General features: G+C 39.3%; 2 protein-coding genes across 2 annotated transcripts; both read right to left on the bottom strand.

Moving 5' to 3' along the window:
* Positions 1–3,235: 3,235 nt before the first annotated feature.
* LOC138147686 (olfactory receptor 10S1-like) lies at positions 3,236–4,198 on the bottom strand. The gene has a single exon (XM_069070260.1). The coding sequence runs from the start codon at positions 4,196–4,198 to the stop codon at positions 3,236–3,238; it is 963 nt and encodes a 320-aa protein (XP_068926361.1).
* A 7,028-nt stretch (positions 4,199–11,226) lies between these two features.
* OR10G6 (olfactory receptor family 10 subfamily G member 6) lies at positions 11,227–12,276 on the bottom strand. Its single transcript, XM_069070262.1, has one exon. It carries the CDS (start codon positions 12,274–12,276, stop codon positions 11,227–11,229), a length of 1,050 nt encoding a protein of 349 aa, XP_068926363.1.
* Between the last annotated feature and the right edge of the window lie 3,851 nt (positions 12,277–16,127).

A 16,127-nucleotide genomic window follows, 5' to 3' on the forward strand; every position in this document is an offset into this window, starting at 1 on the left:
TTATCTGTATACTTTTCTTATTATAACTATGACTAAGGAGAAACATGATGACTTATTTATAGATCTTTGTCAGATATAAATCCTTTTCCCTTGATTTTCTAATGTTTCTCACCCCTTCATACCTTTCTTAGCCTTAATCATCCCATCCAGCATCCCAGCAAATCCTAAACAAGCTTGAAAATGCATATATGTCCAAGAAGTTGAAGAAGAAAAATGATTGTGCCAATGCTATTATCTTCTTTCTGAGTTTAAAACACATCTTCTGCTCACCGAAGAAAGGTAGGCTTTTGGGTTTAGCCTATGTATCCCAAATATCAGGAATTCATTCATTCATGTATTCAGCCAATAATTTTTTGCTTAGCACTAAAAGTGTGCTGGCAAATGACTAGCTTTCTTAAAAAATTATTTACCCAACACACTTTTCATTTAATTTGAAGTATTAATTTTTTTTGCCAGCACTCTCTTAAGAAATAAAAATCTCCTGATTTGTAGTATTGGCTAATTTTAGAAATGTAAGTTTTCATGCTGAAAATTTAACAATCTACTCTCACAAGCTGTTTGAAGCTGGTTCCAGCACACACCTACTGAGCATTGTAGTTAATCCCTTCTGTGACAGGTGCTGCAAGGTACACGAGAGAAATATATCATATAGTTCCTGGTATCAATGACCTTATGACCTAGTTAAAGACAGAAGGCATACACATATTAAATATTTAAATTACAATACAAGGCAAATTTGCTTAATTGAAAAAATGGATGTTAAAACCATCAGTTAGCCTTTATGGGGAGTCCACATAGGATGAAGCCAGAAGGGAGAAGAGGGTAAATAGTGAACACATCTGGATATATCATTAATGGAATACACATGGAGAGAGGCTATGGTGCATAAGGGCAAGGGATTCCTATTGGGTGGAAAGACTGTGTAGATAAGTGTAAAGGAAAGAAAGAAAACCAAACGAAGGAGGAAAGAGCAACAGTCTATGGTCTTCTCGTCTCTTTTTTTCACTTGGGTTGATTTGGGAAAAGCATTTTGCGAACTATAAAGTTGAATAAGAGAATGAGAGATAGGAAGACAAATTGATACCAAGAGGAAAATTAAAACAATGGAAGGTGGGGAATAAGTAGCTATTTTTAGTTCTAGTTAAGTCAGTCCTATAGTTAACCATTTCTCCTATATATGTAGACATTTGTGCATGCATATTTTGGAGTTTTTTGCCAATCACCTCTTCCTTCCCTTCAGAGAACTTTCAATAATCTTGATAGACTGAGATTTGGAATGAGTATGCTGACATCTACATTTCTGTTTTCTTCTTTTTTTTTGGAGGGGAGTTGGGGTTGTGACTTGCCCAAGGTCACTTGGCTAGTTGTGTGTGTGTGTGTGTTTGTGTGTGTGTGCGTGTGTATGTTAAGTGTCTGAGACTGGATTGAACACAGGTCCTCCTGACTTCAGGGCCAGAGCTCTATTCACTGTGCCACCTAGCCACCCCTGCGTTTCTGTTTTCTAATGTTTTCCCAAACTCTGACCTGGAAATAACTTTTTTTCTTCCCCAAAATTTTACTTTCTTGTTTTTTCCTTTATGGATTACATTTGTTTCTTTTCAACTTTCTTTTTTCCCCTTCCATATTTAAAAAATGGTTTATTAATGCCTTACATTTTAAAGAAGGGAAGATGCTGTGGAAATAAGTTGTTTATCCTTCATCTTCCTTAATGAAGAAATCAAATTACTTTATTTTCTTAAGGGGAGTTTCCTTCTTGAGAATCAGCATAGTATCACGGAGAGAGCACAGGATATGAATTTAGGAAAGACTTATGTTTATATTCTCGCTCTGATGCTTATTTCCCTAGGTTAGTAGCTCTCTCTCTCTCTCTCTCTCTCTCTCTCTCTCTCTCTCTCTCTCTCTCTGTCTTTCATTGAATTTCTTCTATGTAGGAAACTCTCAGTGAGACACTTATTCGCTAATGCAAATAATCAACTTTGAGTCTTGGAGATTTGCCTGGGATTCACTGAGAGGTTAAGTAGCTTGCCTAAGGACCCCAGTCTTTATGTAGCAAAAGTAAGTCTTGGACTCAAGTTTCTCGCCTCTGAGACCAGTTTCCTATCAATTTTGCCACACCATCTCTTACCCTTACCAAAGAAAAAATCCCTGTTGCCTCCTAAATGATGGCAGACCTATAATTTCAGATTTAACAAGACTATTTGGTATAGGGACATCTGCTAGCTTGAGGAAAAGTTGATTTTAGATGTTCACTTTTTTGGACACCAGAGGAGAAAGATAATTATCTGGAAGGATAAGCTGACTAAAAATTAATTGGTGTTGTTTTTCACCTTTCTGAAAAAAGCTGCTGGAGCAGGGTCAGGATCACATTCTATATGTTCTCTATTAAAAAGTATTCTGAATACAACTAGAGGAGAATTAGTAGAAGAAAAAAAGTTGAGAAATATTCCTAGCGCCTAAGTCAGCTTTGGAGGCAACTTTTTTCCCTAACAATAGTTTCATCTTTTTCCTAGGCTAACGCATGATGCCTCGTGGTCTCTTGATGCCTGTGATAGTTTCAAATCAAGGGCTGATGGAAGGATCTTGTGAAGGCAAAAGATTTAGAGTGGAAAGGAGCCATAGAGACAAAAAATCTTTTCCAGAATTCTCATTTGAAAGATAATAAAAATTAGTCCCAGATAGAAGTGGTTTTCCTAAATATACAGTAAAACCCAGATCCACTGGCAGAAAACATTCTGGACTGTTTTGAGTCTACCATAGAGACTCCTTGTAGATGGAGACAGTCAGTATCTCTATATAAGTCTATTAGTTTTAACACTGATATTTTGCCAAGTCCCATGACCAGAACTTGCTTTTCTCATGGAACTTCATCACCTAGTCCCCTTATAAAGGTTAAGTAATGCTCCAAGCTCCAGAAATCCTGATGCCAAAGAAGGTTCTATCTGCAAAGGCACAAGATTATTACTAACTTCTCTATTCTTGTTGTGAGTCTAGAGCAGGTCCCCTATCCTTGTTCTAGAGAAGCATGGAATAAAAGGAGGGAGAGATTCTAGAGAGCATCTACTCCAAACACCACATTTTACATGTAATAGAAATTAACCTAGAAATATAAAGTGACTTTGTTACAATTGGGCCTGGAGCAGATCTGCTCACTCCCATATTGATGTCCTTTCCATCTCATCATATCATTGGGCAAGTGCTATATTGGAAGGGTCATGGAAATGGGTTATACTACATATCACGGGGGTGGACTAATAGCAGGTGAGTCTCTAGGCCCATGGCACAGAAGTCTTCTCAGAGCCCGTTTCACTTCCTTATTCCTCAAGGTGTAAATGAAGGGGTTGAGCATGGGGGTGACAATTGTGTAGAAGACAGCTGGGGCTCCTATCCCTGCCCCACTGGAGTGTGGCTGAATATAGATACATAGCGGGGGCATATAGTAGAGGAATACCACTGTAAGGTGTGCTGTGCAGGTAGAAAAGGCACGGCGGCGTCCATCTGCAGTACGAATCCTTAGCACAGATGCCACAATGAAGACATAGGAGATGATGATGAGTAATAGGCAGCCTGTACCAACAATGCCAATGTTAGCCAGCAAGACTATCTCATTGAGGGCAGTCTCTGTACAAGCCAGCTTCAGGACAGGGGGGATGTCACAGAAGAAGTAGGCAATGTGGGAAGGCCCACAATAGGGGAGGTGGAAGGTGAGGGAGGTGTGGATGGCAGAGTGTATGGCACCAGTGGCCCAAGTAGCCCCTGCAAACCCTGCACACACCCTCTGACTCATGACAACTGGATATCGCAATGGCTGACTGATGGCCATATATCTGTCGTAGGCCATAACAGTATAGAGGAAACATTCAGTACTGGCCAGGAAGTGGAAGAAATAGAGCTGTATAGCACAACCCTCAAAGGATATCACCTTTCCTTCTGGAGTTAAGAGCCCTGCCAGGACCTTGGGTACAGTCACCGTGGACAGACATGCATCTAGGAAGGAGAGATGGCCCAGAAAGTGGTACATGGGAGAGCGAAGATGAGGATCCAAGCCCACTGTCAGCAGGATCAAAAAATTCCCCACCACAGTGGTGGTGTATATGAGGAAGAAGAGAATGAAGAAAAATATGGGGTGCTCTGGTGTGTTTGCCATCCCCTCCAGAATGAAGTGGGTCACCAGTGTTTGGTTTGGCCACTTTGTCTCCATGGTACCCTGTCTGATAAGGACAACTGAATTATTGCATCCCATTATACTGCCTTGATGTATTTCCTTACCCTTTCCCCAGTTCCCAGAATAGTTTTGCTCTAACTGTGAATTTTAACTCTTCCCATGAAATCATTGTAATAATTCAAATATTACCTGCTCCATGATCAAGAAGTCTTTGCTTATTCCATCCTCTGCCAACATTTCCCCTTGGAAACAAGCTTCCCTTTTAGACTTTATATTGAACTTTGTTTTGTCCTTCTCTGGTGCACTTAGCACATATGTTGTCATAATTATGTGTGTGTGTATATTTGTCTGTGTCAATGTGTGTGTGATCCTTCTGTTGACCTGTAAATTCTATGATAGGAGGGATCACAATTTTTTCCCCTTCCAGTGCCTGGAAGTGACCCTTTTCACATAATAGGCACTGAATATTAGTCAAACTAATTTCTAGCTCTTTTTTTGGCTTTTGATAGACAATTTAGAGGATACTTTATCACTCTGGGAATATGATAATTCATTGATTCCTAATATAATGACCTTGTTCCATTGTCAAAGTCTCAGAAGGAAAAGAAGATATGGTTACCTGGATGGTATCCGTGATCCCTAATATGTAGCTTTTCTTTCTTCTTTCTGTCTCACTCTGTTAGTGTTGAGAATGGCATATTTGAGTCATTCCAATACCAGTCATGGATGTTGAGTTGAGTTTCCCACTCAGATAGAGAGCCAGTGTGCCTAGTTGGGACTGCAAGTCGCATCTTTTTAGCTTTCCAATGGATCTGGCTCTCTTCTAGGTGCTGTTAGCCTTCCGTTTTTTTGTAGACTTCTTCTCTAACCCTGTAGCTGTGGGTAAGCAGTGTTTTATGCTTAATGTACCACCTAGGGGATACAATTTAGTCCCTTGAGAAGCTTTGGGTGAATCTTGGACACAGCATCTCCTGGGCATTTGCAGTCCAGATATTTAATTTTTATAGAGAGGAATTCATTCTATTGTCTGACCATATGGAGGGTATCAGGCAATTATACACACTAACACTGAGTGTAATAATGAGATCTTTAAGGGTAAAGTAATAATTATCACAAGAATTATTGCAGTTAATGTCAATCTTTCACATGAATTTCAATAAACTTGCCTTTCTATAATCTTCTTAATATGCCTAGCTGATATTCTCTTGGTTTCTAGGACTTAAAATAAGTCAAATTTGATTCTTTCCATTTCATTGTTATCTATATTAAACATATATATGTATATTTACATATACATATATAGCACTCACTGAGTCAATAAACCATTTATTTATTCAACACATACATTTATTTAGTGGTTACTGTATATAAAACACTACACTTAGAATTGAGAAATCTGCAAAGATAAGTAAGACAGAATCAAGCAGCATATTATGATTTAGTACTGTGAGGCCAAATTGATATGATTCGAAGTGGAGTATAATAAGAAAAATGGAAAATTCCTTTGAGAGTTTAGAAGAAGAGGAGGTTATTTCTAGTTGGAAGGATTAAAGCAGATTCCATTAATGTGGTGGCATTTGAGCTGGACCTTCAAGGATGTTTAGACTGTCAGTAGGTAGGGATAGGAAGGGGTTCCATGGAATTACAGCTCCTCCTTCAAGACTCTGAGGGTTAGAGGTGTGGAACTTCTGAGATCTGGAAAGTCCATGAAAAATTTTTGGACCTTTCCTTTGTACCAGAGAAGGAGTCTGACTTTTTCTATTTCTTTTATGGGGGTATTTATAGTACTATACATTTTTTGGCATTTTTAAGTTTCTAAACTTTTTCTGTGTTATCTGCTGTACTACTGGTGGTGTCTGCAGCTTCCACAAAATTCCTCCAAAATTCTTACTTAATTTCTTATGCTCATTCACAATATATAAAACCATGATGGGGGAAGTTGTGATGTAGAAGGAATAACTTTATAGTTTATTATAACTATAAGAGACATTAGAAGTCATCTGGTCCAAGCTCCTCATTTTGCAGATGACAAAGCAAAGATGTGCTTGGTTAAAAGGAACAAGGCTGGTTAGTGGTAGAGCTAGGATTATATCCTGGAATGACTAGCTCCCAGTCTGTGCTATTTCCACTACACCATATCATCCTTCAAAAGGGAAGCAATGCAGTGTAAAGATGGTAAGTTCTAGAGCCAGAGAACATGGGTTTGAATGTCATCAATAATACTTTCAACCAATGGGGATGCGGAAAAAGTAACCTCACTGGGCCTTGATTTCCACATTTACAGAATGAAAGGTTTGGAATAGATGGATTCTGTAGTCCTTTCCATTTTTATATCATTGATCTTGTGAATAGAGGAAGCAGATACGATCAGGGAGTAGCAAGTAATCTAACTTACTTGGACCGTGAAAAATACACATAATAATATTAACACATTTGTGTAGCACTTTAAGATTTATAGATCACTTTCATCACTACAGCCCTATGAATTAAGTAAAACAGATATAATTTTTCACATTACAGATGAGGACACCAAGTATTAGAGAGAGCAAATGACTTGTTGATCATATTATGGCTTATGACTGTCAGTGACAGTATTTAAACTGAGGTCTTCTCATTTTTCTTTTTGTTCAGTGTTGTTTTCAGTACACTATATAATGTAAAATAAAGTTAAAAAAAAGCTAGGCAGGAAGTAGATTTGTGGAGATTTTTGAACACTACATTAAAGAATTTTGACTTGATCCAATGGGTAATGGGGCATGCTTCAGGGGATGAGTCACCTTGTGAATAGGTGAATTCTATGGTCCTATTTATTGTGAAGGTTAATTTGTTGGTAGTATGTAGGATGCATCGTAATGTCAAGCAACTGTAAGTTGGGAGGTCAGTTATAGAGTTGTTGCTATAGCCCAGATGAGAAGAAACTAGAGCCTGGTGTTGGCAGTAGAAGTAGATAGGAAGAACAGATTTGAGACTCTCTTTGAATGTAGAACCTATAATAACTCAAAACTGATCATTTGGGGAACAAAGAGGAAGGCAGATGATTCAAAGTGGACTCCTACATAGAATTAATGTGATGGCAAAGAAAACTTTTTTCTTTTTTGTTTCAGGATTTATAGGAATACAAAATAGTAACCTACCACTCTAATTTCTTTCCCAAGCACAATCCACACTCCCCCTCCCCACATTATAATGAAGTAATCTATGTTTGTTTCTTTGGGATTTTTTCCAAGTTGATTCTTGAGGGATGGAATGAAGTTCTATTTCCAATTACAGATTCCATGAGTACAGTCCAATGTGGGTAAAATAGACCTATGGAATTCCAGAACTTGAAGACCCCTTATTGATCATCTAACTCAAGGATCTTTAACCTTTTTTTGTGTCATGTGCCCCTTTAGTGGTCTTGTAAACTGAATGGACCCCATCTCAAAATAATGCTTTGCTGTCTACATTCATAATTAAGGAGAAGCAAAATTTTGGTTCGATGATCATATGTAATTGCTTCCTATCCAGGTTCAGAAACTCTGAAATCTCTCCATGGATCCTTTGGACCCCCTTGGCATTTAATTTTAATAATCTTTTAGTTAAATATCTTAGGAAAAAGACAAAAAGCCTTTGCTTTCCCTTTATTCCTAAACCACCAGCTTCCTTGCCCAAATTCCCAGGAATTATAGTCCTATAGATTATAGAAGAGGAGTGCCTTGTCATCTGGGCAAGTATAGATAGAAGAATGTATATTGCTAAATTCAATACTGTTGAAAAACAAGGGTCAAGTAACCCAAACCTGTGTGCAGCTGATTGTTTCTTAGCTAACTGTTGTCTTAAGACCACCAAGAAGCAGAAAAACAGAAGAAACTTCAACAACATGTTTCAGGGATGGGTCTTATTCTCTTTATAAGAAAGGCTATATTGACTTCCTTAGGTTCTTGCTGTATTACAGTATTTCCCATTTGAGAGTGATATGCTCATATGCCCACTGAATAGTGTCTTGAGTCTTCTGTTATAGACACAGACAAAGGCACACCTATCATCTGGAAACCTCTAAGACAAACCACAGCAGATATGACCTTAGTTTTCTAACATGTGTACATTTGTGCATGGGCTATATTTTTACTTTTCTGGTGGGCTGGAAGATTTACTTCACAGCTAACCAGCCAAGGTTCACTTGTGGCAAACCTAGAAACACAGTTTAAACAGACTATCCCTTGGGGAATATTATCCCCTCAGACAATCCCTGGCTCTAGTTCTATCTATGTGACTACATATATGAGTTGATACTCCAAGTGAATTCTACTCCGCAGGTACTATCCTTATGCATTGTATCACTTGCTGGGGAAGAGGGTTAATGGTATTGCTCATACCTATGGTTAAAAAATGGCACAATGAATTATGAAATATTTTGTATGTAATGTTAATAGTCAAGGAAAATTCTGTAAGAGGCTACAACAAATAGGAAATATTATTTTGTGAAAGACTCTGTATATGTATTTTTCTCTCTTTGTAGGACACCTTTGTCATGTAGAAAGTTCGAGAAATGCAGGAAGGATGTGTTTCTCTTGTGCTACTCCTCTTCCTAAATTCAAATTTGCCCTCAAATATCTACTAGCTATAGGACCCTGTGCAATTCACTTAACTCTATTTGCCTCAGTTTCCCCATCTGTAAAATGATCTGGAGAAGGAAATGACAAACCGCTCCATTATCTTCGGCAAGAAAACTCCAAGTGGGGTTCACAAAGAGTTGGACACAACTGAAGTGACTGAAAAGCAACAAAATAATCCTACTGTCACCCCTTCCCCACATATACATGTAATAGGGATAATTGTAGAGTCTGACATATAGGTTTAAAAAAATCAATTCCCCAAATACAGGATGGGGAAAATATAGATAGATAGCAGTACATATGAAAATAACCTTTGGGTTTTAGTGGACTTCCAGATCAATGTAAGCCAACAGTATAATGTAACCGACAAAAATGATAATTTATTCTCAGTCTGAATTGTATGATATCTTATGTATGTATGATATCTTGAATAAAGGAAATAATATCCCTGGTTCTATATTATGCCCTAGTGAGATTACCTTGTGAGGGGGATTATGATAATAAAGGGGCTCAAACTATGTCACAGGAAAATCATTTGAAGGAACTTAGAGTGTTTAATGTCAGGGAGAGAAGTCTTGGGGTGGCCAGATGGTGCACTAAGAGTGCCGGCCCAGCATCGGGAGACCTGGGATCAGTTCCAGCCTCAGATACTTGGCACCCACACAAAATAACTGGCCATGTAACCTTGAGCAAGTTACTTAACCCCAATTGATTAAAAAAAAAAAGAGAAGTCTTAAGGTTACCATAATTTTATTCAAATATGTTCCTAAATTCTAATCATTCAAATTTATGTTAGATAATTAAATAAATATAAAGGATGTCTGTGCATATTATGTAAATTTAAAATATTGGGCCAAATTCCTCCTGTGGCTTGGTGCACTCATGAACTCATAACTATTATTCCTGGATTACTCTATTCCTGTATTGCCCAAGGATTGCAAAGGGATTGACCAAATTATCTTCATTCCCCATACTGTGTGTTTGTATTAGGGAAAGCTGAGTGGTGAAAAAGAATGCTTGGAATAACTTCTCTAAATAACCAATGGATTTGTTTGTCCCTTTTTTTCCTTTTTTCTGTGCTTCTATAAATTATGCCAAAGCCAGAATTTAACATGATTTCAATACCCTTAAAAACTTAAATAGTATAATGCTGTCAAAAATAAATTCTGATCATCCATCAAAGACAAGTTCAAATGCAATTTTCATCTCTTTTGTGAGTGTTTCTTAAAATCCTTTAGCTGTAACTCATCTGTCATATTTGTAAATTTCCGTGATACAGTATGTTGGGACTTAAATATTTATTACTTTATATAATAATCTGTTTGTTTTTCATATCCATAAGCTCTTTCACAAGACTAGAACTTCTTTGGAGACAAGAGCTGTGACATCCCTGTGTGTTTGTATCATTCTGGACACATGTGAGGTACTTGATAAATCATACTAGACATGTACTGAATCTTCTGGAATATTTTTTGTCTCATTTCCTCTTATTCCTTATTCCATTTCTCTTGTACTGCTCACAGAAAATATGTGCAGGCAGCATACGTTTGTTCTCAGAAATATTCCATCCCCTTCTGAGCAACCTCTCTCCACTTCCACAGAGTTCTTGACATTTTGAAAACATGAGGGGTTAGGGAGTTAAGTTTGGGGATAGAGTGAATTGAAAGACACTTGGGCTACTAGGTTTGCATGTGAAGCCTTTTGTAGGAGCCTTTCTCATTCCCTGTATCCTATGGTTTGGGAGTAGGTATACTAAACACATCCTCTGGAGGTTAACAAGGACTCCTTATGATGTGTGTGTCTCTCTCTCACACCTTCAATATCCAAAAATCAAGTTTTTTCCCAGGTTACTGAGCACATGCCTGGTTTTTTAATGTCCATTAAAGTTAACTTTCCTTGTTCATTCACTATACACACTCATCCTAAGAGGTAGAAGGCACAGCTAAATATTCTTGGAAAGGGATGGAATTGGTGCCCTTGGCTTACTTCCCATAGCTTAATAAGGTAGAATAGTTGCTATTAATCCAGAAAACCATATTTTCAGGCTCATTTTAAGTTTTGTCTCTTAGCTGGAGTGTGCTTTTCATGGATTTTACAGTTCAGGAGTCCTAAGGATCCTTGAGTGACTTTTTATTCTCTTAGTTAAGCTAAAAACTCCAGAAATCTTTGTTTTCTTCAAACTTAGATGGAATATTAAGCTAAACAGGTTCCTCAGGAGGAGATATTCTTATTAGATTCATTTTTACTCATTTCTAATTCTTTTCTTAGTTTATCTATTGTGTTTTTATTGAAACTACAATGAAAATAAGGTAAATAGTTTCTGTGCTGATATTATACAGGGCTCCCTCTCAGGACATCTATGTTCCTCTATCTGTGTAATTATCTCTCCTTCATCTGGGAAATTCCTCTCATACTGGTCTTTTGCCTTCCTTGGCTCAGTTTTGCTTAAATCTGCCTTGCTAGGTGGGGTCAATGGGGCTGCACTGCCCTATGCCCCCCCAACCTCCACAATGCTGACTTCATCTCCTTGTTACGGAGTGTGTAGATAATGGGATTTAGCAGAGGTGTTATGACTGTGTAGAAAACAGCCACTACCCCATCCAGTGGCTCTTGGGAGCCAGGCCGCAGATAAATGAAAGTACAGGGCACATAGTAGACAATGACGACAGTTAGGTGTGCAGCACAGGTAGAGAAGGCATTGCGGCGCCCATCAGCAGAGCGGATGCGCAGGATGGCAGCTACAATATAGCCATAGGAGGTGAGAATAAGCACAAAGCAGGTGAGGGCTAAGAAACCAATGTCCACAAAGGTGACCAATTCATTGATGACAGTGTCAGCACAGGCAAGCCGCAGCATGGCAGGAATATCACAGAAAAAATAGTCCACCTCATTGGGGCCACAGAAGGGTAGACGGAACATGAAGCAAGTCTGGAAGATTGAATGGAGAGAGCCACCCAGCCAAGTGCCTAAGGCCAGACAATTACAGACACTTCGGGTCATGATGGTAGCATAATGCAGGGGTTTACAGATGGCAAGAAAGCGATCATAAGCCATGAGGGTATAGAGGAAACATTCAGTGCACCCCAAGAAGTGGAAAGAGAAGAGCTGAATCACACAGCCTCCAAAGGAGATGACCTTGCTGTCCAACAGGAAGCCAGCTAGCATCTTGGGGACAATGGCACAAGAGATGGTCATGTCCAGAAAAGAGAGGTGACATAGAAACCAGTACATGGGTCGATGCAGCCGAGCATCGACTAGTATAGTGAGTATTATTAGCCCATTACCAGAGATGGTGAGGAGGTAGATGGCAAAGAAGATGAGAAAGAGTGGGACACCAAGCCTTGGGTGATGGTGAAGGCCAACCAGGATGAAATGGGTCACAAAGGTTTGGTTGCCACTTTGCATTGCCTTGATGTTAACTCCTGCTGGTAGAGAAACTGGCAAGAAGGAGAATTTAGGACCTGTCCTATGGCATTGAATCCTGTAGACATACATAGACTCTATGTATTTAGCAAGCATGGAGAAGGGAGGAGAAAATAGGCAGCTTTGTATAGTGGCAAGGGCACTGTAGTTGTAATCAGAAAGGTCTGCATTCAGATCCTAGGTCAGATATTTACTAGCTATGTGATCTTAGGCAAGTCCCTGTTAAACTTCTCTGGGTCTCAGTTTTCTCAGGTCTAGAATGAGGGGGTTGAATTTGAGAATCACTAAATTCTCTTACAGATTTAATTATATAATTCTATAATACTTCAGTGTTTTCTCACCTTCCTCCCTTGTACAACTTCTCAGATCTATTAATAACCTCTCTCAACCTATAGCCTCACATCTCTAGCTCTCTAATGGGCATCTCAAAGTGAATATTTTAAATTCAACATGCCCCAGACTAAACAAATTATATTCCTCCCCCCCCCAACCCTGCCACCAAATCTTTCCTCTCTTTTTTTATTTTTCAAATGCTTTATTAACTTCTGACTTACATCATTCATTTCCACCAGATTTTGAGTTACAAATTTTCTCCCCATTTTTCCCCTACCCACCACCACAAAATAGCAGTCCCACAGGATATCCCCTCCTCCAATCTGCTGTCTCCCATATTTTCTCCAATATCCCTTTTGACTTTTCCAGTGGAACTCTATGCCCCAGTGCCTGTATACCTTATTTCCCAATTACATGTAAAATAGTATTAATAATAGTATATATATACACACACACACACACACACACACACACACACACATATATATATATATATATATATATGTTTAAATATTTGAATTTAAAACTTTGAATTCCAGATTCATTCCCTTCCTCCCTTGTCACCCACCCTTACTGGGAAGATAAGTAGTTCAGTATATGTTGTGCATGTGTGGCTAATGCAAAACAATAACATAGTAGATATATTGTAAAAGACTGACTATATTTCCCTCCCTCTTATCCCACCTCCCACTTGTTCTATTCTCTATTTTGATCCTGTCCCTTTTGAAAAGTGGGTGCTTCCAACTTCCCTCTCCCCCAGCCTGCCCTCTCTTCCATCATCCACCCTCTCATCCCCTTCCACCCCTGCTCTTCTGTAGGGTGAGATACCCTATTTAGTGTGTATTTCATTCCCTCCTCAAGCCAAATTCAATGGGAATAAGGTTGACCCATTCCCTTTTGCCTTCCTATTCTTCCCCTCCATTGTAACCATTTTCCCTTGCCTCTTCTATATGAGACAGTTTGAACCATTCTGTCTCTCCCCATCTCTTCTCATTATATTCCTCTCTCACCTTTTAATTTCACCTTGTAAGGATCATCCCTTCCTGTTAAATTGGTCCTGTGCCCTCTATCTATGTATACCTGTAAACATGTATACACACATTCGCATATGTATTCATATGCCCATATACCCTCATATATAGACATATATATGTTTCTATTCTCTTCAACTATTGAGAAAAGTTTCATAAGTTACAATTATTGTTTTTCCATGTAGGAATGTTAATAGTTCAACTTTGATAAATTCCTTATGATTTCTTTTCCCTGTTTACCTTCTCATTCTTCTCTTGCTTCTTTTATCTGAATGTCAAATTTTCTATTCAACTCTGGTTTTTTCAGTAAGAATGCTTGAAAGTCCACTATTCCACTGAATGACCATATTTTCCCCTGAAATATAATACTCAGTTTTTCTGGTGTTTTGCTGGACTTTTGGTTTTAATCCCAGCTCTTTGACCTCCGGAATATCATATTCCAAGCTCTTCGATCCCTCAGTGTAGACGCTGCCAGATCCTGGGTTATCCTGATTGTGTTTCCACAATATTCAAATTGTTTCTTCCTGGCTGCTTGTAATATTCTCTCCTTAATCTGGGAATTCTGGAACCTGGCTATAATATTCCTAGGAGTTTTCTTTTTGGGATTTTTTTCAGGAGGTGATCAGTGGATTCTTTCAACCTCTATTTTGCCCTCTGGTTCTAAAACATCAGGGCAGTTTTCCTTAAGAATTTCTTGGAGGATGATTTCTAGGTTCTTACTTTGATCATGGCTTTCCGGTAGTCCAATAATTTTTAAACTATCTCTCCTGGATGTATTTTCCAGGTCAGTGGTTTTTCCCATGAGATATTTCATGTTGCCTTCTATTCTTTCATTTGTTTGGATCTGTTTAACAGCATCTTGATTTCTCATAAAGTCATTAGCTTCCATTTGCTCCAATATAATTCTGAAGCAATAATTCTCCTCATTGAGTTTTTGAGAGTCTTTTTTCCATCTGGCAAATTTGGCATTTTAAGGCATTCTTCTCCTCATTGCCTTTTTGAGCCTCTTTTGCCATTTTAGTTAGTCTATTTTTTAAGGTGTGATTTTCCTCAGTCACACTGTTGACTCTCATTTCGTAATGTTCTTGCATCATTCTCATTTCTCTTTCATTTTTTCCTCCACTTCTCTCATCTGCTTCTTAAGGTCCTATGTGGCCTGTAACCAGCTTATATTTTTCTTGGAAGCTTTTGGTGCAGAAGTTCTGACTTCACTGTCTTCCTCCTGTTCCATGCTTTGCTTTTTTTTGTCCCCAAACAGGAGTCTAATGTGGGAATCTTCTGTCTGTTTTTTTCCTTTGCCTGGTAATGTCACCCCTCAGTCACTTGACCCCCGGGCTTTTTGCTACAGTAGGACTCTGCCACCAGACAGGGGAGCTTGCATCCCAAATGCTGGGGTTTTCTCAGCTGCCAGAGGTATTAGTTGGGTGCCCTCTCTGAGGTCTCCACATGCTCTGGCAAGCCGGACACATACCTCAGGACCTCCACCCTAGACTGCAATCCAGATCCAAGAAGGTTAAAGCAAGAGCGATTACCCCTCAGATGGGTGCTTGGTTCCCCTACACTCTGCAGGCCAGTAGCTGAAGCTGACACCTGGTGCTAGTTCGCTGGCTGTGCTGGCATCTCATGGGCTTCTCTGCCGGGGGCAAAAAGACACGCATTCCCATTTACTGTTTCCCAAAGTACACACTGCACTGACCTCTCACTTTGTCCCTCGCATCTATGTTCTGATAAATCAGCTGCTGCTGATTTGGTGTCCCTCCAGGTGGTGGCTGGTCAGGCCTGCCGTGGGGCTAAAGCCTAGGTGTGGGGCTGGGCTCAGCTCCCAGGGCACCGTGCTGGCCTATTCCTGCCAGCCTGCTGGGCTGTCCTCAGTGGAAGGTTAGCTTCTCTGTGTCATTTTGTGGGTTCTGCAGCTCCAAAGTTTGTTTAGAGTCCCCTTTTTACATGGATTGGGGAAGGTGAAAGCCGGAGCAGCGGAGAGGTCCTGCATCTACTCCACCATTTTGACTCCCCTTTCCTCTCTTTCTAACTTTCCTACTACTACTGAGGGCAACAGCACTCTCCTAGTCACCAAGGCTTGCAAAGTATGGCTCATCTTTGACTATTCACTCTCTCACTCCCTCCATACTCACTCATTGCCAAATTCTGTTGATACAACTTCCCAACATGTCTCATATTTACCCCTTTTTGTCCTCTGACACTGCCACTACCTTGATGCAGGCCTTTATTATACTTTGCCTACACTATGGTAATATCCATCTCATGATCTTTTGGTCTCAAATGTCTTCCCACTCCAGTTTATTCAACACTCAGTTATCAAACTCATCTTCCTAAAGCACAGGTCTAACTATGTCTTTCTGCTCATATTCAGTCAACTCCATTGACTCCTATTGCCTCCAGAATGAAATATAAAATCCTCTGTTTGATGTTTAAAACTTTGTATAACCTTCCTTCCCACCCCAACAACACTGCTTTTCTGGTTTTCTTACCCCTTATGCACTTATATAGACTTGGTGATGCAGTGATACTGGCCCCCTTTCTATTCTTCACACAAAATACCCCATCTCTTGATTTTATACAGTT

The sequence above is a fragment of the Petaurus breviceps genome, unplaced genomic scaffold (assembly GCF_028583685.1).
Source record: "Petaurus breviceps papuanus isolate PSGF00001 unplaced genomic scaffold, PetGlider_PUasm1.0 90804, whole genome shotgun sequence".
Lineage (NCBI taxonomy): Eukaryota > Metazoa > Chordata > Mammalia > Diprotodontia > Petauridae > Petaurus > Petaurus breviceps.